The sequence below is a fragment of the Schistocerca piceifrons genome, chromosome 2, assembly GCF_021461385.2.
Source record: "Schistocerca piceifrons isolate TAMUIC-IGC-003096 chromosome 2, iqSchPice1.1, whole genome shotgun sequence".
Classification (NCBI taxonomy): Eukaryota; Metazoa; Arthropoda; class Insecta; order Orthoptera; family Acrididae; genus Schistocerca; species Schistocerca piceifrons.
In genome coordinates this window covers 190304971-190332228 of record NC_060139.1, presented here as the reverse complement: position 1 = coordinate 190332228, position 27258 = coordinate 190304971, and the positions used below count along the sequence as shown (strand labels likewise).

The 27258-nt window shown below is 45.3% G+C and overlaps 1 protein-coding gene across 1 annotated transcript in view; it reads right to left on the bottom strand.

The window, feature by feature from the left end:
* Nucleotides 1-26823, bottom strand: part of LOC124775237 (glutamate receptor ionotropic, delta-1-like) — a 121930-nt gene extending 95107 nt beyond the window's left edge. The window contains exons 1-3 of the mRNA XM_047250075.1: nucleotides 26628-26823; nucleotides 22814-23034; nucleotides 17255-17421 (exon numbers count right to left, since the gene is read on the bottom strand). Of these exons, the coding sequence (XP_047106031.1) occupies nucleotides 17255-17421; nucleotides 22814-23034; nucleotides 26628-26823 (584 nt within the window). The remainder of the gene's footprint in view (nucleotides 1-17254; nucleotides 17422-22813; nucleotides 23035-26627) is intronic.
* Nucleotides 26824-27258: the final 435 nt, after the last annotated feature.

Genomic DNA, 27258 nt, shown 5'->3' with positions numbered 1-27258 from the left:
TGTGACTTAGTTTCGATTGTGACCACTAGAGTGCACTAAATTAATAGAATGTTTTTCATAAACTGTTCTAGTATTTTCATAAAGTGTTATTATGTCTTTTTGTCTATGTAAAATGTTATAAATGTGTTTTAGCAGTATGAATGATGCGTGAGTGTGGTTTAAGGTTAATATGAAGATAATTGTTTAGCGAATTATGTAGTGGGATTTAGTGTGGGAACATTTCGAAGTATGGATGTGGACAAAGGGGATTTTTGTAGATTAGATTTGTAAAGTAAGTTTATGGTAAAGGCAAAGTTAATTCAGGTATAAGTAACAATAGTAAATAACTTTATTCATAAACAAAACTTCCGCATTTTAGATAATTACGTCGGTAAAACGTGCAGTCGTTAGGTTTACTATTTTGTGATTGGTTAGTGATGAAAAGCGCGGACTGACGTGGGAGAATGTCGTTTTGCTATTGCTGTTGAGTAAACTGACCAATGGTAAAGCAGTATTCTTCGCGCGCCGTTCTCTGTTGGTAGAGAAGACTTAGAGTGTTCTAGAGAGGAGTCGGAGTCTAGCCATGAAACAGTGCGGACGTGTGTAGTAGTAGTTCCGATGGAAATGATAAGTTGCCGGATCTAGCAGTGTTTCATACATCAGAAGTGTTGTAAAGTGACGGCATAATTATTCCGATAGGTATGTAGAAATTTCGGACTTTTTAAGTCAATTTGGTGACGGGAAAAAACATAAATTCCGCGTGGCGTGGCGTATTGAGCAGGTCAGTGGCTAAAAACTGTGACTGCATTAGGTACCGACAGACCTAATATTTGTCGAGCATTCTCAATCAAAAACAATCCTTATTTTTGTAGCTATTACGTTTACGGGAAATGCAACACCATAAACTTTCTAACGTGAGAGAAAGGGATCGTGAGTGACTGTGTTAAGACTAGCACGGGCTTGGCAGTGATATTTGTTCACCTAAGTTTCAGAATATATTAATTAAGGACAAAATTTCCAACCTATCATTTGGTGTGAAAACTTTCTCCCGAAACGTAGATTAGTGACTTCAATTGCAGTCTGGTTCACGTCGAAGTACACTCGGGTTCGCTCGGCTTCCCTACTGATGATCTGCTGAGACAATGTTCACAGGTAGGTGCAGGTTCGTCGAAAAGGGACGGAAGGAGCCGCGCCGACGCACGCGCTGCACATAGTCGGTCAGTGCAGGAACGGTTAATACTATTTGTGGACTACGGTGGACTTGCCAGCTGATGATGTCCCATATTTGCTCGATTGGAGACAGATCTGGTGATCGAGCAGGCCAAAGCAACATTTCGACACTCTGTAGAGTGTGTTGGGTTGCAACAGCTGGATGTAGAAGAGCGTTATCCTGTTGGTAAACCCCCCTGGAATGCCCTTCATCAACAGCAGCTCAACAGGTCGAATCACCGGATTGACGTACAAATTTTCAGTCAGGTTGCGTGAGATAAACATGAAAGTGCTCCTGCTTTCATACGAAATCGCACACCAGGCCATAACTCCAGGTGTAAGTCGAGTCCGTCTAGCATGCAGACAGGTTGCTTGCATGCCCTCAATGGGGTGTGTGCGAAACTTGTTGCGAGTAGAGGTAGTAGCAAAGAAGTAATAAAATTTAAACGCCATGCACGATGTGGCAGTTTCTCACCCATGCCCGAGCGGTTCTAGGCGCTACAGTCTGGCACCGCGCGACCGCTACGGTTGCAGGTTCGAATACTGCCTCGGGCATGCATGTGTGTGATGTCCTTAGGTTAGTTAGGTTTAAGTAGTTCTAAATTCTAGGGGACTGATGACCTCAGAAGTTAAGTCCCATAGTGCTCAGAGCCATTTGAACCATTTTCCTCAAAAAAATCACAGTAAATGGAAATGATGAAAGTTAAAATATACATTAATACAGGGACATGCACTGGGAGACAGTTAAAAAGTCGGCATAAAGTTAAAAGACCACAGCTGGCGTTTCGTTGCGCACTTAAAATCACTGGAGTGAAACGCAAGTTAAAAGTCAGCCACAGTATAAAAATCACACAGAGCAAGACACTTAAAAAAAAGCACTGGAAATGATGGAACACTCACGAAGAATAAAAACCGCTGGCAGGGATCTGCCGAGGGGCTGGAGGCTGGAGAGGAGGGAAAAAGAGGGGAAGGAGGTGCGGTGAGGGCTGGAGGGGCGGGAGGAAGATGAAAAAGGGGGCAGGAAGCGCACCAAGAGGCAGGAGATGGGCGGGGTGGGAGATGAAGAGGGAAGACAGACAGGGGGGAGTGCAGAGACACAGAAGGGATGGCACAGGAGATGGAGAGGGTGTAGGTGGGGGGAAACCGCAAAGGGGAAGGGAAAGGGAGGGGTGAGGGAGCCCTGAGCGGTAGGAGGAAGGAGGTGGGGTTAGAGTTGGTAGGGGGGGTTGTTGTGACTCCTAGTTCACAGTTTCGGTTTTATATCAAAAACTGGCGCGGAAACACATGCGCACTGGCGGCCGTCACAGGAGCGTCCTCTATCGAAATCCGCGCCCTCTGCAAATACTGTTCCATCTGTAGAGCGCAGGCGCATGTGTAAAGGTGAAACTACATCTCCGCCCTCTGTCGGAACGCACGCTCGCGTCGCTAAAAACAAACGTCAGATGCCACCAGACGTCTCATTATGTATAAACTGTTTTCTCTCAGAAGAAATGTAAGAGATCACTGGGTCCCAAGCCCTGTCCAATTGAAAGACGCCATCACGATTTATAAGATTTTGTGCTAGATGTGTTACCATAGATTCCTTAATAACTGAATCCCAAAAGGATTCGCACGCGTTTCAGCACCAATTTTTGCTATAAAGCTGACACCGTGAACTAGCAGTCGCAGCTAGCGGACACTCACTTGAACACAGCTGAATACTGTGGCAAGAAGTCAACATGATCCAATTGCAATCCTGAAACTTTATAGAATATCCAGTACACCAGGAAAACTTAAAAAAATCACATCTGTTTTAGTGTTGTTTGGCAAGCTTGGTTGGGTACATAATGAGCATCGGATGTGGAATGATCACTATGAGGGACACGGAGATGCCGCATATTCGTGTGAGACAGCGCTACCGGCACAGGGTGGAATTTGAAAAGGGTCTCACTGTAGCTCTCCATTTGAACAGGTAGTCGAATCGTGCGTTATTCAGATTTGTGAGGCATTCGGATGTAATAGTGGTCTGATGTTGGACTGCATAGGAACATGAGGGCAGTCATTCCCATCGTCAAGGATATAATCGACCGCGTCTGACCACCATAACAGAGGATCACGGTACTATATATGCTGCACATCGTGTTGTTGTTGTTGTGGCCTTCAGCCCTGAGACTGGTTTGATGCAGCTCTCCATGCTACCCTATCCTGAGCAAGCTTCTTCACCTCCCAGTACTTACTGCAACCTACATCCTTCTGAACCTGTTTCGTGTATTCATCTCTTGGTCTCTCTACGATTTTTGCCCTCCACGCTGCCCTCCAATGCTAAATGCACATCGTAACCCTTCACATCTGTGCCTGCCATCCGAGAACCAGCAATGTACTCCCTGCAACATTCATTGTCATCCTGTACCATCGGTCTGAGACTAGCAGGAGCTGGTCTAGGGTCTTACCGTCCAGTGCCAGGCTGCCATTAGCATAACGCAAACAGCTGTGTTGGGACTACTGCCATGACCAGCAAGCATGGTGTCATATACTGATCACATAATGACGTGTACATCGTTACACTTAAAGCTTTTGGGAGCCATCAAGGGCACTCTAGGATGAGAAATTAGAGACACAATGCAGAGATCAGGCAAAATTGGTACCATTTAGGTTATCGGAGCTGAATAATAACACTAGAGCCCTGAAAATTGCAGACGCTCTGGGCAGCTGTCCCAGGGGAAAATTTTCACTTCACTTAACTGGTAACTCAATCCACCGCCTAGACGCTGTTGTAAGGCGTCTCAGTAGAAGATGGCCAAGAAGAGGCACGTCTTAGCAGAGGCAGCGATCTTGCTACTTGTTCCTGATAACTGCCGCGTCACTGGTATGACGTAATGGGCGAGTTGTGGAGCCCTGAAAATATTCAGAGCTGGCGGCCGTCGCTTGGGCCGCTCGGCAAGACATGGCTTGTTAGCAACCACGTGATGCCGCACACTGGCTGGACCATGTGGTCCATCGGCCGCGGGGCTGGGAATTCCATGGTAATGCTGTGTTGATCAAGGAGACATGCAGGGAGTGCCAAAGATGGCAGATGTTGTGAAGCCTTAATTTCAGACATTTCACAGTTCGTATAGAAATTAATAGTAGCCAGATGAATCAAGATACCTCAAAAAGAAACATGTACATTACCATTGGCTCAAATGACTCTGACCATTATGGGACTTAACTTCTGAGGTCATCAGTCCCCTAGAACTTAGAACTACTTAAACCTAACTAACCTAAGGACATCACACACATCCATGCCCGAGGCAGGATTCGAACCTGCAACTGTAGCGGTGGCGCGGTTACGGACTGAAGCGCCTAGAACCCCTCGGCCACAACGGCCAGCTTACATTACCATTATTTGCACGACGATTCTGATGGTGTAATCAGATTTTCAATATCTTTACTAGTTCAAAGTTTAATATCTGACTGTAAATTATACAAGGAGCACCCAGCAACGAATTTCCAAAATCTAAGCGGTTCATCCGATTTTGTCGATCGATATGTCTTTAGAAAGCTATTAGTGCAAACCTAAATTGGTATAAATTACAGGCACTTAACTTGAGTAGTACATGAGTTATTGGAGGTCGAAGTGGCCGATTACTATCGATCGCTTCAGACAATAAGTACTCCACAGTGACACGAAGAAACGGCAGCAGCATGCTTATAAATATATTTATTCATCTATGTCTTTGTTTATATCCGATACATACTATTCATGAAGAAATTGGTCAGTTATTTACTGTGTCCCCCCCCATGAACCATGGACCTTGCCGTTGGTGGGGAGGCTTGCGTGCCTCAGCGATACAGATAGCCGTACCGTAGGTGCAACCACAACGGAGGGGTATCTGTTGAGAGGCCGGACAAACGTGTGGTTCCTGAAGAGGGGCAGCAGCCTTTTCAGTAGTTGCAAGGGCAACAGTCTGGATGATTGACTGATCTGGCCTTGTAACAATAACCAAAACGGCCTTGCTGTGCTGGTACTGCGAACGGCTGAAAGCAAGGGGAAACTACAGCCGTAATTTTTCCCGAGGGCATGCAGCTTTACTGTATGATTACATGATGATGGCGTCCTCTTGGGTAAAATATTCCGGAGGTAAAATAGTCCCCCATTCGGATCTCCGGGCGGGGACTACTCAAGAGGATGTCGTTATCACGAGAAAGAAAACTGGCGTTCTACGGATCGGAGCGTGGAATGTCAGATCCCTTAATCGGGCAGGTAGGTTAGAAAATTTAAAAAGGGAAATGGATAGGTTGAAGTTAGATATAGTGGGAATTAGTGAAGTTCGGTGGCAGGAGGAACAAGACTTCTGGTCAGGTGACTACAGGGTTATAAACACAAAATCAAATAGGGGGAATGCAGGAGTAGGTTTAATAATGAATAGGAAAATAGGAATGCGGGTAAGCTACTACAAAGAGCATAGTGAACGCATTATTGTGGCCAAGATAGATACGAAGCCCACACCTACTACAGTAGTACAAGTTTATATGCCAACTAGCTCTGCAGATGACGAAGAAATTGAAGAAATGTATGATGAAATAAAAGAAATTATTCAGATTGTGAAGGGAGACGAAAATTTAATAGTCATGGGTGACTGGAATTCGAGTGTAGGAAAAGGGAGAGAAGGAAACATAGTAGGTGAATATGAATTGGGGGACAGAAATGAAAGAGGAAGCCGCCTGGTAGAATTTTGCACAGAGCACAACATAATCATAACTAACACTTGGTTTAAGAATCATGAAAGAAGGTTGTATACATGGAAGAACCCTGGAGATACTAAAAGGTATCAGATAGATTATATAATGGTAAGACAGAGATTTAGGAACCAGGTTTTAAATTGTAAGACATTTCCAGGGGCAGATGTGGACTCTGACCACAATCTATTGGTTATGACCTGTAGATTAAAACTGAAGAAACTGCAAAAAGATGGGAATTTAAGGAGATGGGACCTGGATAAACTTAAAGAACCAGAGGTTGTACAGAGATTCAGGGAGAGCATAAGGGAGCAATTGACAGGAATGGGGGAAATAAATACAGTAGAAGAAGAATGGGTAGCTTTGAGGGACGAAGTAGTGAAGGCAGCAGAGGATCAAGTAGGTAAAAAGACGAGGGCTAGTAGAAATCCTTGGGTAACAGAAGAAATATTGAATTTAATTGATGAAAGGAGAAAATATAAAAATGCAGTAAGTGAAACAGGCAAAAAGGAATACAAACGTCTCAAAAATGAGATCGACAGGAAGTGCAAAATGGCTAAGCAGGAATGGCTAGAGGACAAATGTAAGGATGTGGAGGCCTATCTCACTAGGGGTAAGATAGATACCGCCTACAGGAAAATTAAAGAGACCTTTGGAGATAAGAGAACGACTGGTATGAATATCAAGAGCTCAGATGGAAACCCAGTTCGAAGCAAAGAAGGGAAAGCAGAAAGGTGGAAGGAGTATATAGAGGGTCTATACAAGGGCGATGTACTTGAGGACAATATTATGGAAATGGAAGAGGATGTAGATGAAGATGAAATGGGAGATACGATACTGCGTGAAGAGTTTGACAGAGCGCTGAAAGACCTGAGTCGAAACAAGGCCCCCGGAGTAGACAATATTCCATTGGAACTACTGACAACCGTGGGAGAGCCAGTCCTGACAAAACTCTACCATCTGGTGAGCAAGATGTATGAAACAGGCGAAATACCCTCAGACTTCAAGAAGAATATAATAATTCCAATCCCAAAGAAAGCAGGTGTTGACAGATGTGAAAATTACCGAACTATCAGTGTAATAAGTCACAGCTGCAAAATACTAACACGAATTCTTTACAAACGAATGGAAAAACTAGTAGAAGCCAACCTCGGGGAAGATCAGTTTGGATTCCGTAGAAACACTGGAACACGTGAGGCAATACTGACCTTACGACTTATCTTAGAAGAAAGATTAAGGAAAGGCAAACCTACATTTCTAGCATTTGTAGACTTAGAGAAAGCTTTTGACAATGTTGACTGGAATACTCTCTTTCAAATTCTGAAGGTGGCAGGGGTAAAATACAGGGAGCGAAAGACTATTTACAATTTGTACAGAAACCAGGTGGCAGTTATAAGAGTCGAGGGACATGAAAGGGAAGCAGTGGTTGGGAAGGGAGTAAGACAGGGTTGTAGCCTCTCCCCGATGTTGTTCAATCTGTATATTGAGCAAGCAGTAAAAGAAACAAAAGAAAAATTCGGAGTAGGTATTAAAATTCATGGAGAGGAAATAAAAACCTTGAGGTTCGCCGATGACATTGTAATTCTGTCAGAGACAGCAAAGGACTTGGAAGAGCAATTGAATGGAATGGACAGTGTCTTGAAAGGAGGATATAAGATGAACATCAACAAAAGCAAAACAAGGATAATGGAATGTAGTCTAATTAAGTCGGGTGATGCTGAGGGAATTAGATTAGGAAATGAGGCACTTAAAGTAGTAAAGGAGTTTTGCTATTTGGGGAGCAAAATAACTGATGATGGTAGAAGTAGAGAGGATATAAAATGTAGGCTGGCAATGGCAAGGAAAGCGTTTCTGAAGAAGAGAAATTTGTTAACATCCAGTATTGATTTAAGTGTCAGGAAGTCATTTCTGAAAGTATTCGTATGGAGTGTAGCCATGTATGGAAGTGAAACATGGACGATAAATAGTTTGGACAAGAAGAGAATAGAAGCTTTCGAAATGTGGTGCTACAGAAGAATGCTGAAGATTAGATGGGTAGATCACATAACTAATGAGGAAGTATTGAATAGGATTGGGGAGAAGAGAAGTTTGTGGCACAACTTGACCAGAAGAAGGGATCGGTTGGTAGGACATGTTCTGAGGCATCAAGGGATCACCAATTTAGTATTGGAGGGCAGCGTGGAGGGTAAAAATCGTAGAGGGAGACCAAGAGATGAATACACTAAGCAGATTCAGAAGGATGTAGGTTGCAGTAGGTACTGGGAGATGAAAAAGCTTGCACAGGATAGAGTGGCATGGAGAGCTGCATCAAACCAGTCTCAGGACTGAAGACCACAACAACAACAACAACATTTACTGTGTTTTAGAAAGCACAGAGACACTAGGCTACTGGCTTACTTCGGTTCTATTCCTTTGATATATGTTTATTTAATTTGATTATGTATTTAATAATGTGTGTTAGAGCATGTTTATGATGGAGCTGTAGGAATATTTATTTAATTTCAACTTATTTAAATGTAGATCCAGTATTTCGTATGTGTTTCAATATGTCTGTGAGAGTGCATTGGCTTGAAGACATGACGGGAGCCCTCTAGCCAATCACAGCGCTCGTTAATGGGGAGACTGTATGGAAGTGGGGATGTACGGCACACGACAAGGGAGTGCGGGACGCGATGCCATGACAGGCAGTTGCAGAAAAGACTTGGACAGTGGAGCAGCTTGCACGTGGTTGCGGGAGATTTTTGTAGTGCCGACTTGTGCATTTGTGACATTCCCGTGGCTTCTGCAGTGAAGACGTAGTATGCGTTTAGAAGTGAATATCTCACGAGCTATGTTGTTGTTGATAATTAATTACATGAAGTTCAAAAAATGTTCAAATGAGTGTGAAATCCTATGGGACTTAACTGATAAGGTCATTAGTCCCTAAGCTTACACACTACTTAACCTAAATTATCCTAAGGACAAACACACACACCCATGCCCAAGGGAGGACTCGAACCTCCGCCGGGACCAACCGCACAGTCCATGACTGCAGCACCTAAGACCGCTCGGCTAATCCCGCGCGCCATTACGTGAAGTGGGAATCTATTGTTTCCCTGTTATTCAACTTATATTTTATTTAATTACTGGACAATCGACACCAATACGAGTTTGACAGTAATAAAGGGCGTTATTAAAGGTACTTCTGCTATCGTACCCATCATTTAAAGTCGTTAAAATAGTACCTTCAGAATTTACTTAATTTCAATCTTTCATTTATAAATTTCTATATAACATTCAAAATTCGCAATTGCCGAGTCATAGGAACCTTCGACCATTCGATTCATGTGTGTATTCTTATCATATACTGTAGACTCAGTAGTATTTGGCTTGTAATGCGGCAACTATGTATCCCAGCCCCTAGACAACGAAACCAGCCGAAACTTTTAATATTGAGTCAGAGGGAACGTAGTTGAGGGCCAACACCATTTCATTACGTTTTTTGAAAGCCCGCATTGATTTCACAGGTTAGAATGCTACTACAGCAGTCCCCACCCACAGAAGGACGAAGGGCAGGACCAAGTGATGTGAAACACTACTGCTGCTGGCCATAATAGGAGTGGCTATCACGTTTGTCTTTCAGCTGAACGCTGTTGATTCCAAACTTGGAGTTTGTTAATGCAAAATCCAGAAGCATCCCTACCTACAAATTAGGAGTAGGGGGAAAATACACTACTGGATATTAAAATTGCTACACCAAGAAGAAATGCAGATGATAAACGGGTATTCATTGGACAAACATATTATACTAGAACTGACATGTGATTACATTTTCACGCAATTTGGGTGCATAGATCCTGAGAAATCAGTACCCAGAAGAACCACCTCTGGCCGTAATAACGGCCTTGATACGCCTGGGCATTGAGTCAAACAGAGCTTGGATGGCGTGTACAGGTACAGCTGCCCATGCAGCTTCAACACGATACCACAGTTCATCAAAAGTAGTGACTGGCGTATTGTGAAGAGCCAGTTGCTCGGCCACCATTGACCAGACGTTTTCAGTTGGAGAGAGATCTGGAGAACGTGTTGGCCAGGGCAGCAGTCGAACATTTTCTGTACCCAGAAAGGCCCGTACAGGACCTGCAACATGCGGTCGTGCATTATCATGCTGAAATGTAGGGTTTCGCAGGGATCGAATGAAGGGTAGACCCACGGATCGTAACACATGTGAAATGTAACGTCCACTGTTCAAAGTGCCGTCAATGCGAACAAGAGGTGACCGAGACGTGTAACCAACGACACCCAGTACCATCACGCCGGGTGATACGCCAGTATGGCGATGATTGAATACACGCTTCCAATGTGCGTTCACCGCGATGTCGCCAAACACGGATGCGACCATCATGATACTGTAAACAGAACCTGGATTTGTCAGGAAAAAAGACGTTTTGCCATTCGTGCACCCAGGCTCGTCGTTGAGTACACCATTGCAGGCACTGCTGTCTGTGATGCAGCGTCAAGGGTAACCGCAGCCATGGTCTCAGAGCTGATAGTCCATGCTGCTGCAAACGTCGTCGAACTGTTCGTGCAGATGGTTGTTGTCTTGCAAACGTCACCATCTGTTGACTCAGGGCTCGAGACGTGGCTGCACGACCCGTTACAGCCATGCGGATAAGATGCCTGTCATCTCGACTGCTAGTGATACGAGGCCTTTGGGATACAGCACGGTGATCCGTATTACCCTCCTGAACCCACCGATTCCATATCCTGCAAGCAGTCATTGGATCTCGACCAACGCGAGCAGCAATGTCGCGATAGGATAAATCGCAATCGCGATAGGCTATAATCCGACCTTTATCAAAGTCGGAAACATGATGGTACGCATTTCTCCTCCTAACACGAGGCAATACAACAACGTTTCACCAGGCAACGCCGGTGAACTGCTGTTTGTATACGAGAAATCGTTTGGAAAACTTTCCTAATGTCAGCACGTTGTAGGTGTCGCAACCGGTTCAAAATGGTTCAAAGGGCTCTGAGCAATATGGGACTTAACATCCATGGTCATCAGTCCCCTAGAACTTAGAACTACTTAAACCTAACTAACCTAAGGACATCACACAACACCCGGCCATCACGAGGCAGAGAAAATCCCTGACCCCGCCGGGAATCGAACCCGGGAACCCGGGCGTGGGAAGCGAGAACGCTACCGCACGACCACGAGATGCGGGCTGTCGCAACCGGCGCCAACCTTGTGTGAACGCTCTGAAAAGCTAATCATTTGCATATCACAGCATCTTCTTCCTGTCGGTTGAATTTCGCGTCTGTAGCACGTCATCTTCGTGGTGCAGTAGTTTTAATGGCCAGTAGTATATAAATGCGGCTGGCCAGCGGCGCCCTAGAGCTACAGAGTGACTCGCCAGATTAGCCTAAGCTTATTAATTGCCGGTGTATTGGCGAGTCGACTATAGGAAGGGAGAAATTGTGTGCCACCACGATTCTTTAAAAACACTTGTTTTTGTATTCGGAGGAGGTTCTTAGTCAGATAGCTGGGGCGCCGTCTCCGTGTCGCTCGTGGCCAGCCTCGGTAAGTTCCGACACGTCTGTTTTCTCGCTTGGACTGCTGCTCTCAAGTTTTAACTTAACATGTTGCTAGTGTTCGTTACTTCTGCTACCATCCGCCCGTATGGCTTAAGACACTAACTTCTGTTGTACAACCAATTGCCACCTTTGTTTTTTCTACTGTTTGGAATTAGCCTTCGGTGTATTTGTCTGATCACTCTGTCTTCAGGCCACGGGTGGCCTACCGGGACCATCCGACCGCCGTGTCATCCTCAGAGAAGGATGCGGATAGGAGGGGCGTGGGGTCAGCACACCACTCTCCCGGTCGTTATGATGGTATGCTTGACCGAAGCCGCTACTATTCGGTCGAGTAGCTCCTCAACAGGCATCACGAGGCTGAGTGCACCCCGTAAAATGGCAACAGTGCATGACAGCTGGATGGTCACCCATCCAAGTGCCGGCCACGCCCAACAGCGCTTAACTTCGGCGAACTCACGGGAACCGATGTATCCACTGCGGCAAGGCCGTTGCCGTCTTAGTCTGATCGCAAATAAATATTGTTAATCGGACCCCTAAATTCCATGAGTTTCCTGATGCAATCATCCTGTCGAGTCCCAAAATCCGCGTCTCTCGTTGATGCCCTGTGGCAGTTTCTAGTGCAGATCCAGGTCATCAACCTGCCTTCACTGGAGATGTGTCTTTCTGCATTTGCTCCTCACCACTTGGAAACTGCAAACTGACCTTAGACCCCCTATCTTCCCTCTGTCCTGTGTCAGGACACGGCAACGGACTGGTGATGAACGGCGTCGCATTGTGTTCAGCATTGAATCAGGGTTCTGCGCTGTCCCAAGTGCCCGTCGTCGGCGTATATGGGGGCGACCGCAGGAGAAGTCCCATTCCTCCACTGTTTTGGGGAAGCACAGATCCTCCACACACTTCACGTGTCTCTATGACCTGTCTGCGTGATGTCGAGGCACTCCAATGGCCAACAAGATCGCCGTCCCGCCGCCAGGATGCAGAATATCAAGGAGCAGTTTCAACAGTTGTGGGCCAGCTTGCCGCAGGAAACGATACAATGGGTTTACGACACCCTTCCCAGCCGAATCAGTGCATGCATCCCAACCAGATGGGATGCAACGTTATACTGATAAATGGGCTCATACTGCAAGGTTCCTGTCAAACTTGACATTGTAATCACTGAAATTACATTGCATATATTCTCAACCAGTGAAGTCTGATTTGGTTTCTCATCCCCTTCTGGGTGGTTCACTCTTTTTGGACGGTCTGTCTTCACTGACTCACAGTGTACGCCATACCTCGTAGTCTGTCTCTATAACTTCATCGTTAATTTGCCTACTTTCTTTTCATTGTGTTGATGAAACTTTATTTCCCTTTGCCTGATGGAGTTCTTACGTATATATTCTTCAGTACAGTGACATAGGTTGAACAATGGAATTACGCATTTTGCTGATTTATGTCCATTGTTAACTCGGAATCTATGAATCACAGCCAAAGCGGTAATTGATACTGATTGCTCTGTTATGTACTGTCGATCACGCCTTGCAAGTGGCCCATTGAGATAAATTCAATATTGTAAGCCAGTTTGTTCCTTTGCTCGAATGAAATCCGATGATTTTTATTTACAATTTTGTGAATATCTTATACATTACAGAGAGGAAGCTGTGTGTTCAATGCTTTTTGTCTTAGTTACCTCCGATACTGAGTAATGCAACAATTAGGGCGTAACTCCATTATTTGCAAGCGAATAGATAGTAGAATGAAGTTTTCTGTTTGGTTCAAGGATATAACGAAAGAGGTGAGGACCTAACGGAAGATGACATCCGAAAATTAGCAGGAGCAAAATGTATGTGTATCGTTCAAGACCATAATTCATAGAGAAGTCTGAATGAGGCCTTTATCAAGGGAAGAAAAAGGAATGATGATGTGACTACTTCATTTATTAAGCCCCCATTTTAACCTCTAGCAATATTTAATAGATACTGCAGATGACGAAGAAATTGAAGAAATGTATGATGAAATAAAAGAAATTATTCAGATTGTGAAGGGAGACGAAAGTTTAATAGTCATGGGTGACTGGAATTCGAGTGTAGGAAAAGGGAGAGAAGGAAACATAGTAGGTGAATATGGATTGGGGGACAGAAATGAAAGAGGAAGCCGCCTGGTCGAATTTTGCACAGAGCACAACATAATCATAACTAACACTTGGTTTAAGAATCATGAAAGAAGGTTGTATACATGGCAGAACCCTGGAGATACTAAAAGGTATCAGATAGATTATATAATGGTAAGACAGAGATTTAGGAACCAGGTTTTAAATTGTAAGACATTTCCAGGGGCAGATGTGGACTCTGACCACAATCTATTGGTTATGACCTGTAGATTAAAACTGAAGAAATTGCAAAAAGGTGGGAATTTAAGGAGATGGGACCTGGATAAACTTAAAGAACCAGAGGTTGTACAGAGATTCAGGGAGAGCATAAGGGAGCAATTGACAGGAATGGGGGAAATAAATACAGTAGAAGAAGAATGGGTAGCTTTGAGGGATGAAGTAATGAAGGCAGCAGAGGATCAAGTAGGTAAAAAGACGAGGGCTAGTAGAAATCCTTGGGTAACAGAAGAAATATTGAATTTAATTGATGAAAGGAGAAAATATAAAAATGCAGTAAGTGAAACAGGCAAAAAGGAATACAAACGTCTCAAAAATGAGATCGACAGGAAGTGCAAAATGGCTAAGCAGGGATGGCTAGAGGACAAATGTAAGGATGTGGAGGCCTATCTCACTAGGGGTAAGATAGATACCGCCTACAGGAAAATTAAAGAGACCTTTGGAGATAAGAGAACGACTTGTATGAATATCAAGAGCTCAGATGGAAACCCAGTTCTAAGCAAAGAAGGGAAAGCAGGAAGGTGGAAGGAGTATATAGAGGGTCTATACAAGGGCGATGTACTTGAGGACAATATTATGGAAATGGAAGAGGATGTAGATGAAGATGAAATGGGAGATATGATACTGCGTGAAGAGTTTGACAGAGCACTGAAAGACCTGAGTCGAAACAAGGCCCCCGGAGTAGACAATATTCCATTGGAACTACTGACGGCCGTGGGAGAGCCAGTCCTGACAAAACTCTACCATCTGGTGAGCAAGATGTATGAAACAGGAGAAATACCCTCAGACTTCAAGAAGAATATAATAATTCCAATCCCAAAGAAAGCAGGTGTTGACAGATGTGAAAATTACCGAACTATCAGCTTAATAAGTCACAGCTGCAAAATACTAACACGAATTCTTTACAGACGAATGGAAAAACTAGTAGAAGCCAACCTCGGGGAAGATCAGTTTGGATTCCGTAGAAACACTGGAACACGTGAGGCAATACTGACCTTACGACTTATCTTAGAAGAAAGATTAAGGAAAGGCAAACCTACGTTTCTAGCATTTGTAGACTTAGAGAAAGCTTTTGACAATGTTGACTGGAATACTCTCTTTCAAATTCTAAAGGTGGCAGGGGTAAAATACAGGGAGCGACAGGCTATTTACAATTTGTACAGAAACCAGATGGCAGTTATAAGAGTCGAGGGACATGAAAGGGAAGCAGTAGTTGGGAAAGGAGTAAGACAGGGTTGTAGCCTCTCCCCGATGTTGTTCAATCTGTATATTGAGCAAGCAGTAAAGGAAACAAAAGAAAAATTCAGAGTAGGTATTAAAATTCATGGAGAAGAAATAAAAACTTTGAGGTTCGCCGATGACATTGTAATTCTGTCAGAGACAGCAAAGGACTTGGAAGAGCAGTTGAATGGAATGGACAGTGTCTTGAAAGGAGGATATAAGATGAACATCAACAAAAGCAAAACGAGGATAATGGAATGTATTCGAATTAAGTCGGGTGATGCTGAGGGAATTAGATTAGAAAATGAGGCACTTAAAGTAGTAAAGGAGTTTTGCTATTTGGGGAGCAAAATAACTGATGATGGTCGAAGTAGAGAGGATATAAAATGTAGGCTGGCAATGGCAAGGAAAGCGTTTCTGAAGAAGAGAAATTTGTTAACATCCAGTATTGATTTAAGTGTCAGGAAGTCATTTCTGAAAGTATTCGTATGGAGTGTAGCCATGTATGGAAGTGAAACATGGACGATAAATAGTTTGGACAAGAAGAGAATAGAAGCTTTCGAAATGTGGTGCTACAGAAGAATGCTGAAGATTAGATGGGTAGATCACATAACTAATGAGGAAGTATTGAATAGGATTGGGGAGAAGAGAAGTTTGTGGCACAACTTGACCAGAAGAAGGGATCGGTTGGTAGGACATGTTCTGAGGCATCAAGGGATCACCAATTTAGTATTGGAGGGCAGCGTGGAGGGTAAAAATCGTAGAGGGAGACCTAGAGATGAATACACTAAGCAGATTCAGAAGGATGTAGGTTGCAGTAGGTACTGGGAGATGAAAAAGCTTGCACAGGATAGAGTAGCATGGAGAGCTGCATCAAACCAGTCTCAGGACTGAAGACCACAACAACAACAACACTGTGGAACATTCTGTACTCTGCAAGTAGATCTGCTCCGTTTAAAGACAGACAAAAACGTTGCCTTCTCATACGTGCTCGATCATTTTGTAGACACTGTATAGAGCAATTTGCTATCTGCACTGCCTTGATTACTACCTACCACCTACTTCTCACTACCTAGAATCAATGTCGCATCAGACGGCATTGGCTTTGCATAACACATCTGTACCATCGTATTCATAACTGAACGGTGGTAATGTAGTCGATTGAGATTAGTAGCCATGCATACCAGACCTGCCAGCAGCGGCATCTCTTGGTGACAACAAGCTGGGAAGGGTCAAAGTCATACGATGTAGTCTCTACCTCAACCCAAACTATAGCAGTTGCTTTTTCCATATATGTGTCAGGTATATAACTGACCTACCATTGGGCAACAGAGTCCTCTCTACGATACAAGTTGTATTGGTTCAGAGAGAGAGTATGGAGTCTCTGAACAAATCCACCGTCTGGCACGTATTTTGTAAACATATGTTTGATTTGTGTAACCGATATGACATTGGACAGTAGCATCTCTTCGCGGATACAAGTTGGAGAGGTCCAGAGGGAGAGTATAAAGTCTCTAAATTAATCACAACTCTAGCATGTAGTTTGTCTGTTGTGTCTGGGAAGTGCAGAACAGCAAAGAGTGGAGGCATGAGCTGAAAAACAAGTTTAATCTCTCAATTGAAGTTCACAAACACTGTCGGACGGAATTAAACACTGAGTCCCTATCACAAACATACAACACTGTCACTTCAAGTCTGTATGTGTCCGTAGTTACAAGTGATGAGCCCAAACTCTTAGTGAGACTGCAGCCTGACTTCGCACTGCAGTCAATGGCGGGGCGTGAACTTTTAACTGGTCCGGGCGCTCAGGAGTACACAGGCCGCCGACGAACCCAGGGTGGCGTGGCATGGCTTGATTGGCCCGCAGCCGGTAGGTTGCTATGTTCCATGTGTACACCAGCGGGCATTGCTGGGGTTTCTGCGAAAGTGGCTTAGGGGTGGTTGCGCCTGCACTGTTAAGTGGCTGTGAGCTGAACGCCATCTGATTCCTGGCCGCGAAAAGCTGTGCGCCTCAGTCCGATCATTGATAATACAGCATTGTCCACATATGATTGGATTGTATAACTGACCTTCTGTTAGACAGTGCCATCATTTGGATAATACAAGTTTGAGAGGTCCAGGTTGAGAGGACTCAGTCGCTGTGTGTAGTGAGGTTACAATGAGTAGCTTGTCCACATACATCTCTTGGTGGTGTCAGCTCACCTACGTATTGCTGTCTCTGGTGTGTGGAGTTCAGCCAGCACGACGTCGCTGTCCAGCGCCAAGTTGAGGTACCTGAAGCGCTCTACCAGTGGCTGGGAGGCATTCGGCTGCGCTCGGCGCAGCACCAACCACGACACATAGCTGTTGAACTGCAATTGATCGGAAGCCTGTGGACACAACAGACAATAAATATAGTCACACTCTGCTGTACCATGAAGCCCAAGAATTAAGACATTCCATAAACTTTTGAGAGGAATGTTCTCTATCCTCATCTATCCCTCTTGATTTAATTTTTCCCTGGAGTCTATCATCGATTCTACATCTGCAGCTACAGCTATACACTGTAAACCAAGGTGAAGTGCATGGCAGAACGTACTTCACATGCTGTCAAGTATTAGACTTTCTTTTTGCTCCTGTTGCACGTGGAGTGTGGGAAAAAAGACAGCTTCAGTACCTAAGTGGGCGTTGTAATTTGTCTGATCTTATCTTCACGGTCCCTTCTGGAGAGAAATTTTGGAACCCGTTCCACATACCTGGATTTCTTCCTTGATACTGGTTCTTGAAACTTTGTAAGTAGGATGTCGTAAGACGGCGTCTGGTCTGTGTTCAGTGTCTGAAGTTTAGGTTTTCTCCACTTTCCTGACGCTCTCCGATGGGTCAAACAAATCTGCCACCATTCGTTCTGCCCTCCTTTGTATACATTCAATATCCTCCACTAGACCTGCGTGATATGTGCCCAATACACCTGAGCAATATTCTACGACGTGTCGCAGAAATGATTTGTAAGCAATCTCATTTGCTGACACACTGCGGTGTCCTACTAATGAAGCGAAGTACAGCACCTGCTTTCCTACGACTGAGCTTATATGATCATTCATTTTATATCCTGACACCCAGGTATTTGTATGAGTGGCAGATTCTACACTCATGCTCATAAATTAAGGATAATGCTGATAGACGGTGAAACAACGCTCTGGTGGGCGGTTTGCGGGTTTAAATCACCTCGGGGTATGACCATGCGGTGCATTTGACCTGTGGTCGTTGCACGGTGGCACTTCCAGCAGCCCACATTCGCAGAAGTGTGTTGGTGCGTGTAAGAGTACGGTGCAGCGAGTAAATGTGCAGACGTTTTCAGACGTGCTAATGGTGATTGTGTGTTTAAAATGGCTCAAAGATCACTTATTGATGACATTATGAGAGGTAGAACACTAGGGCGACTGGAGGCTGGTCAAACACAGCAGGTCATAGCACATGCTCTCCGTGTGCCACAAAGTGTGATCTCAGATTATGGCAACGACTCCAGCAGACAAGAAACGTGTCCAGACGCTACAGTACGGGACGTCCACAGTACAAATGGTTCAAATGGCTCTGAGCACTATGGGACTTATATTCTGAGGTCATCAGTCCCCTAGAACTTAGAACTACTTAAACCTAACTAACCTAAGGACACCACACACATCCATGCCCGAGGCAGGATTCGAACCTGCGACCGTAGTGGTCGTGCGGTTCCAGACTGTAGCGCCCCAGCAGGTGGATGTCCACAGTGCACAACACCACAAGAAGACCCATATCTCACCATCAGTGTCCGCAATCGGCCACGGAGTACTGCAGGTAGCCTTGCTTGGGACCTTACCGCAGCCACTGGGACAGTTGTCTCCAGACACACACTCTACAGACGACTGAACAGACACGGTTTATTCGCCCAGAGACCTGCAAGGTGCATTCAACTGACACCTGTTCACAGGAGCGCCCGTAAAGTCTGGTGTCAAGAACACAGTACATGGTCATTGGAACAGTGGTCCCAGATTATGTTCACGGACGAATCCAGGTATAGTCTGAACTGTGATACTCGCCGGGTTTTCGTCTGACGTGAACCAGGAACCAGATACCAACCCCTTAATGTCCTTGAAAGGGTCCTGTACGGAGGTCGTGGTTTGATGGTGTGGGGTGGGATTATGATTGGTGCACGTACACCCCTGCATGTCTTTGACAGAGGAACTGTAACAGGTCAGGTGTATCGGGACGTCATTTTGCACCAGTATGTCCACTTCTTCAGGGGTGCTGAGGGTCCCGCCGTCCTCCTGATGGTTGATAATGCACAGCCCCACCGTGCTGGCATCGTGGAGGAGTACCTTGAAACAGAAGATACAGGCGAACGGAGTGACTGAATGTTCTTCAGACCTAAACCCCATCGAGCACGTCTGGGATGCTCTCGGTCGACGTATCGCTGCATCTCTTCACACCCCTAGGACGCTTCAGGAGCTCCGACAGGCACTGGTGCAAGAATGGGAGGCTATACCCCAGCAGCTGTTCGACCACCTTATGCAGAGTATGTCAACCCGTTGTGCGGCCTGTGTACGTGTGCATGGTGATCATATCCCATGTTGATATCGGGGTACATGCGCAGGAAACAGTGGCGTTTTGTAGCACATGTGTTTCGGGACGGTTATCTCAACTTATCACCGATACCGTGGACTTACAGATCTGTGTCGTGTGTGTTCCCTATGTGTCTATGCTGTTAGCGCCAGTTTTGTGTAGTGGCACGTTGTGTGGCATCACATTCTGCAATTATCCTTAATTTATGAGCATGAGTGTACTTGTGACTTATTGATACTATGTGTTTTTGCCGTTCCGAAGTGCACAGTTTTAGACTTCTGAAAATTTAAAGCAAGATGCCCGTACTTACACCATTTTGAAACCTATCTGACTGAATGTTCGTGCCATATTTTTCACTCTTTTGCAGCTAGGAAAGCGCTCACTCAGGTCTTTGCTGGTCGTTAGATATGCCGTGAAGGCGTTGTCACTTGGCCTACTCTTTGGCTGATCTGACGCGACTGAAATTTTTTATCTGCGGTAAGCTCAAAGTTGAAGTCTAGGTACAATTTCCGAAACTCAAGAGAATTTAAAACCTTGCATAGTTGCAGCACGAGCGATGATATCGAAGAAATGTCTACATTGAGTCCAGAGGAACTAGCACCAGTGACTGCAAACGCGTATTGCAGCTTATCCTGGACATTTCAAACACTTGATGAGATAAATGTAATTTTAAGGAAGTGTTTACCACCACTATCTTTTGCAATTTTCTTTTTGCTGCTCTTGCTGATGTAATTACGCAGTTTGTGTAGCTTGACATTAAACTCATATTGCGGAGTTATTGCAACAGTCTTTAACCTCAACTCCTGATTTATAAATGCATTCAATTTTTCACGTGAACTTTTCTTTCAAGGTTCGGACAGAAACAAGAGCAGTTGTTACTCATCCTTAGATGGCACTTCCTTTACCTTCCAGTTGGTGTGTTGGTCCAACCACTAATAAGAATTTTCTCAACTGTACTAATTTTGCATTTAAATTCTCTTAACTCCACAAGCTAGAGCGCTCCAACAAATTAACGTGACAACACAAACTTCCCCGTAAGACTGCAATCGGTTTCGTTTTCAAAACGGATAAATCCTAAGTTCTAAGTATTATAATTGCTCCGACACTAGTAATCGGTTATCAGAGAGTAAAACGCCGTTGAAACTGTCTCTTTTAGAAATAAGATACTAGCAGCACGAATTAGTAGACTTCCATTTGAAATAGCACAGTTGATACCGATATCTCTGTAACTAATACAGCTATTAAAAGATATTGTACTTAATTTGTTGGAGATTTTTCTACAATTCAACTGGGTGGAAACAGAATTACGATATCTTAAACGGTTGAGGGTGTATCTGAGGTGTATAGCTTAGCTAAATCGCCCTGTATAAAGTTCTACAGCAAAAGATGATATCACTAAAGCAGCAGAAACGTCGAGCTGAACAAAAGAGTCGAAGGGAAACTTTTGCTTCAGAAATTGGTTTCTGGCAAAACGGTGTTAACTCAAAGAAAGTTGATGAATGATTTACACAATGCTATGCGCACCAGAAAACTTTAAGAATATCAGGAGTAGAGAGAGAAAATGGACACTGGGACTCGAGAGAAACGTCAGCCCTAAGAAAAAAATTCCCAAAGTTACAAGTTTTACAACAGGCGGAAAGTGTCATTTAACTTTCTGGTCACGTAACGACGAGGGTCGCTCCAAAAGAAATGCATACTATTTTTTTTTAAATCCATCTTTTATTCTACATGTTTGAACGTTTTACAGTGTGTAGATACATCCTTTAGGAACAATATTTTCATTTGTCCACATAATTTCCATCCCTCTCAACTGCCTTATGCCATCTTGGAACCAGCGCCTGTATACCCGCACGGTAAAATTCTGGACCAACCTGTTGGAGCCACTGTTTGACAGCGTGCACAAGGGAGACATCATCTTCAAACCTTGTTCCACGAAGAGAGTCTTTCAGTTTCCCAAAGAGATTATAGTCACATGGAGCCAGGTCAGGACTGTAGGGCGGGTGTTTCAGTGTTGTCCATCAGAGTTTTGTGATCGCTTCCATGGTTTTTTGACTGACATGTGGCCGTGCATTGTCGTGCAACAGCAAAACATCCTGCTTTTGCCGATGTAGTCGAACACAACTCAGTCGAGCTTGAAGTTTCTTCAGTGTCGTCACATATGCATCAGAATTTATGGTGGTTCCACTTAGCATTACGTCCACAGGCAAGAGTCCTTCGGAATCGAAAAACACCTTAGCCATAACTTTTCCAGCAGAAGGTGTGGTCTTGAAATTTTTTCCCTTGGTGAATTTGCATGATGCCACTCCATTGATTGCCTCTTCGTCTCTGGTGAAAAATGATGGAGCCATGTTTCATCACCTGTCACAATTCTTCCAAGAAATTCATCTCCACCATTCTCGCACTGTCCCAAAAGTTCTCTGCATACCGTTTTTCTTGTCGCTTTGTGAGCCGCTGTCAGCATACTGGGAACCCACCTGGCACAAACCTTTTTTAACGCCAACACTTTCAGTATTCTGCAAACACTTCCTTCCCCTCTCCCAACGTAGCGTGACATTTCGTTCACTGTGATGCGTCTGTCAGCAGTCACCAATTCGTTAACTCTCTGCACATTGTCCGGAGTGTGTGCAGTACGTGGCCTGCCGCTGCGAACTGTACTGCGATCGACAGCATCATCTCCATACACCTTTTTCAACCTCTTGTGGATGTTTCCCACTGTCTCCTTTTCACAGCACAGGAATTCTACGACAGCACGTTGCTTCTGACGAACGTCAAGTGTAGCAGCCAACTTGAAGACATGCTGTGCCGGCGCCACTCACGGGAACAGGTTGAACTAAGTTTGAAAACAAGCGGGAAGGATGTATCTACACACTGTAAAACTTTCACACTTGCAGAATGAAAACTGTATTTTTTCAAAAATAGTGTGCATTTCTTTTGGAGTGACCTCGTAGCAACCTGGAAAGAAATGTCACATGTGCATTCCCCTACTGCAGTTCCAAATTTTAAATTCAAATTAAGAAGTTTATGATGATGACTGCGATGACCCGTCCATCCAGCTGTTTACTAGTTTAAACAACAGTAGATAACAGTGTGTGGTGTGAGTGTCACCTGCTGCAGCAGATCGTCCAGGTGCCTGCTGGTGGTGGCCAGCGGCAGCACGGCGCCCACCCGGTGCCTGCGAGAGGCCAGCGCAGTCGCCAGCTGCAGAGGCCCCGTCCCCAGAGGCTGCAGGCCGGTCACCAACTGCTGGCTGTGCAGCACCGACAGCAGCGACGGCAGCCAGCACCCTGCACCAAACCAAATATCCACCGTGGTAAAGTACAGCAGAACACGGTGTCCGTGTGAGGCTAACATAGATGGTCCATCACCAGAGGCTGTTGAACCATCCCTAGCTTCTGCCTGTGCAGCTGAGACAGCAACAAAGCAAGCACATCCTAAAGTCGAATCCAGCAGAACCCAGTGTCAGTGCAAGCCCTTCACGGCGACCAGATATAGAATTCCCATTTTCAGGTGCTGCAGACCCATCTTCAGCTTCTGTGCATGCTGCAGGGATCACAAGCCGAACCCTGCAGTAAAGAAAACGCTTTCCACAGCAAATCCTGCACAACTAAGTGTCTGTGGGAGACCATGGTGACCACAAGCTGTATGAAGCCCATCACTAGAGGCTGATAGATTGGTTGGTTGATTTGTTGTAGGGGACCAAACAGAGAGGTCATCAGTCCAATCAGGTTAAGGAAGGATGGTGAAGGAAATCGCCCATGCCCTTTCAGAAGAACCATCCCGGCACTTACCTGAAGCGATTTAGGGAAATCACAGAAAACCCAAATCAGGATGGCCAGATGTAGGTTTGAACCATCGTTCACCCAAATGCAAGTCCAGTGTGCAAACCACTGCGCCACCTCACTTGGTATCATTGGAGACTCAGACCCATCACCAGCTTATGCCAGTGGAGAGTTGATAGTAGCAAAGCAAATGTCTGCTTAAGTAGAGCCCAGCAGAATCCAGTGTGTGTGTGTGTGTGTGTGTGTGTGTGTGAGGGAGAGAGAGAGAGAGAGAGAGAGAGAGAGAGAGAGAGAGAGAGAGAGAGGCCAACATGGTCACCAGCTGTATAGTGTCCATCACCAAAGCCTGCAGACTCGTCACCTGCTTCTGAATGTGGAGCCCTGACGTCAGCGAGGCAAATCCCTGCTAAAGTAGAGTCCAGTCGAATGCAGTGCCTGTGTGAGGTCTGTGTAGGGTGCATGACCAGTGGTTGCAAACCCGTCACCAGCTTCTACCGGTGCAACCTTGACAGCAACCAAGCAAATGCTTACTAAAGTAGAGTCCCAAATCAAGCTGTTGGGATAGCAGCGAGAAGAGTGGGAAGGAAAGGAGACCTGACCTGACACGGTAAGAAGTGTTCTTTTAAAGTTGGAAGAAATGGCAGGTGTCTGGGCTGATTTCGTGGTCGGGTAGGGAGAGATGTTTAACGTATCCTCAGGACGCGGAGCGCGTGAGGGAAGAGCTTGTACAGACTTTTTCTCGTTGCAGGTGATATTGATTGTGAAAAGAATGGCTGATGAATCCAATGACATCCTGGAACAACAAATCGTCATGAGTACCTGGGTTCATGATCGGCCTCACACTGGGAAAAGACTGAGAGATTCAAAATGATTTCACTACTAGATTTAATATGGCTGCGCCAACGAAACCAACAATATTGCGTAGGGAGAAGAAACTGTTTGGAGCTGCTTCCGTAAAAGACAGACCACGCTCTGGAAGACTGAGAAGAAGAGCACACACAAGTGCGGAGTTGCAGCATCAGTGGAACGTACGCCGGAAAAGTCGCTATACAAGCGATCACAGGAAATCGACATCCCATTAACGACGTTACGGCCACATATGCGAACAGATTTAAACCTAAAACCGCTCATGAGTGACCAAGACTTGGAGAATCGACGTGACGGCTGTGCGCGGTTACTGGAGGTGTTCGACACAGTTCCATGAAAATGACGGATTGCACACATATCGCCTGGCGTAGATAGTGGTAATTTGACGGTACACCCCCTCCCCCCAATCAGATCCATGCTGTTGAAAGAACATTACGCACGGATATGAGCAATGTAGAGGTGGTAAAATTGAAATTAGTGGTAAGGTCTTATGGGACCCAACTACTGAGGTCATCGGTCCCTAAGCTTACACACTACTTAATCTAACTTAAACTAACTTACGCTAAAGACGACACACAAACACACCCATGCCAGGGGAGGACTCGAACCTCCGAAGGGGGGAGCCGCGCGGACCGTGACAAGAAGCCCTAGATCGCGCGGCTACCCCGCGGCGTAGAGGTGGGGTAATGGGGCTTTTGGCACGGCAGAGTGTGAGAGTTGGTTCCTAAGCATGGAATGATTAGGTGTTTGATGTCAGTTTTTTGCATGAAGCATACGAACTCAAAAGGTGGAAGAGCAAAAGAGGAGTGGTGGACGGGGGGAAGAGATGGAGTGAAGAAGTGTAAACACACAGAGAGGATGAGGAGGACGACTGCATGGCGTTCGAGTATTGGGACGGAATGATAGAATTCTGGTAAGTAGGAATCCAAGAGAAATTGATATAAAATAGGACAGACATTGTAGGTGTGAAGTATAATGGGGGGATTCTCTTAGCCCCTATACGAAAAACTAAATACTCTTTTATCAGCTAAAGTTTTAGCGATTCTACGTAACATTTAGTGCATAATGGTACCGTTCCTTGTTTTGCGTTCCACGGCAATCATATGGTTGTTACGTTGTACCTGGAAGATTAAATAGTTACAGTATCATTGCTGACTGCAGTAATCTCTTTGCTTCAGTGGCACGCATATTATAAATGTAGAATTTTTTTGGGCTACTTAGCGAAGAAGACGCCTTCCTGACGCGTCCTCTGGGAAGAGTCGTACAACGTGTTGCTTCCTCCACATACGTTTCGCGTAATGACCACGAGGAGAAAATTCGAGACATTAGAGCCAACACAGTGGGCTACCGACAATCATTCTTCCCAAGCATCGCCAATGGAGCAGCGATGGAGGACTCAGTTAGTGGTACAAAAAGTACCCTCCGCCACACACCATTGAGTGACTTGCAGAGTATGCTGTAGATGTGTACTGTTCTGAGTAATTACTTTTGAATACATTATCGCAGTGACAGTGATCAATGTGTTACAAATATTTATTATTAAAAACAATCTTGATCACGATTTATTTATTAAGGTGACTTGTTTCGACCACTACTGTGGTCATCTGTAGACCATTGAGTAGGAACCTCTTTCTGCTGGAGGATCACAAGTGATCACTAGTGATCCTCCAGCAGAAAGAGGCTCCTACTCAGTGGTCTGAAGATGACCACAGTAGTGGTCGAAACCGGTCACCTTAATAAATAAATCGTGATCAAGACTGTTTTTAATAGTAAATATTTGTTCTGAGTCATATTTTGGGGAAAAACTAACATCTCTTTCCACCTTCCGTAATTATTTATAGTGCAAATTACACCAAATGGAGACACGCCCTGGCAGCATCTTTGTATTAAGCGTAAAACAGGTGTGTGAAGCGGAGTGGTGGTCAGCAGGTATTTCTTTGCGGCATTGCGGCCCTAGTTAAGTGTTTCCTCGTAGATAACTTTTCTATTAATCCGCACCCGGTAGCTGTGTGGTCAGCGCGACACAATGTCAATCCTAAGGGCCCGGGTTCGATTCCAGGCTTGGTCGGAGATTTTCTCCGCTCAGGGACTGGGTGTTGTCCTAATCATCATCATTTCATCCCCATCGACGCGCAATTCGCCGAAGTGGCGTCAAATCGAAAGACTTGCACCCGGCGAACAGTCTACCCGACGGGAGGCCCTAGTCACACGACATTCATTCACTTTTGTACCTGCGTTCTACAACCATTAGGATATCAACAGCATCGCGCTCAGTACGGTGCAACCTCACTGGCAAGCCCGGTGCAGAGTATCAGTGAAGGCGCCTTAAGCAGGAGAAAAGGAAACTGTACCTGCTGTGGGGCTGACGAATATGACGAGCTCCCTCCAGTGGCGCCACTCGGCGTACTGCAGCAGCAGCTCGCGGGCGTCCAGGTCTGCGGCGGTGAGGCTGGGGCACGGCCGCCGCCTGCGGGCCTCGCCCCCTCCCACCAGCACCATGGCCAGCACCACGACGAGGCGGCAGACACCGCTGGCCGCCGCGCTCATAGTCTGCCGGCAAACGGCACACGGCACCAGGTACGATCAGAAAATTTGCAGCCATTCATGGATTGCATGTTCCCAGACAACGGAATTTTTATAGATGTCAACGGGTCACAAGTGTTCGCGATTGGTTTGATGAACATTCTGGATAATTCGAGAGAGTGATTTAGCCACTCATATCGGACAACATGAATACCATTGGACATTTATGGGACATAGTTCAGAAGTCAGTTCGTTCACAAAATCGTGCACCGGCAACACTGCTGCAATTATGGAGGCAGCATGGTTCAATATTTCTGCAGGGGACTTCCATCAACTTGTTGAGTCCACAATAGGTCGTGTTGCTGCACTACACCGGGCAAAAGGAGGTCCGACGCCATATTACGAGGTACCCCATGACTTTTGCCACCTCCGTGTAGGCCGGCCGCTGCGGCCGAGCGG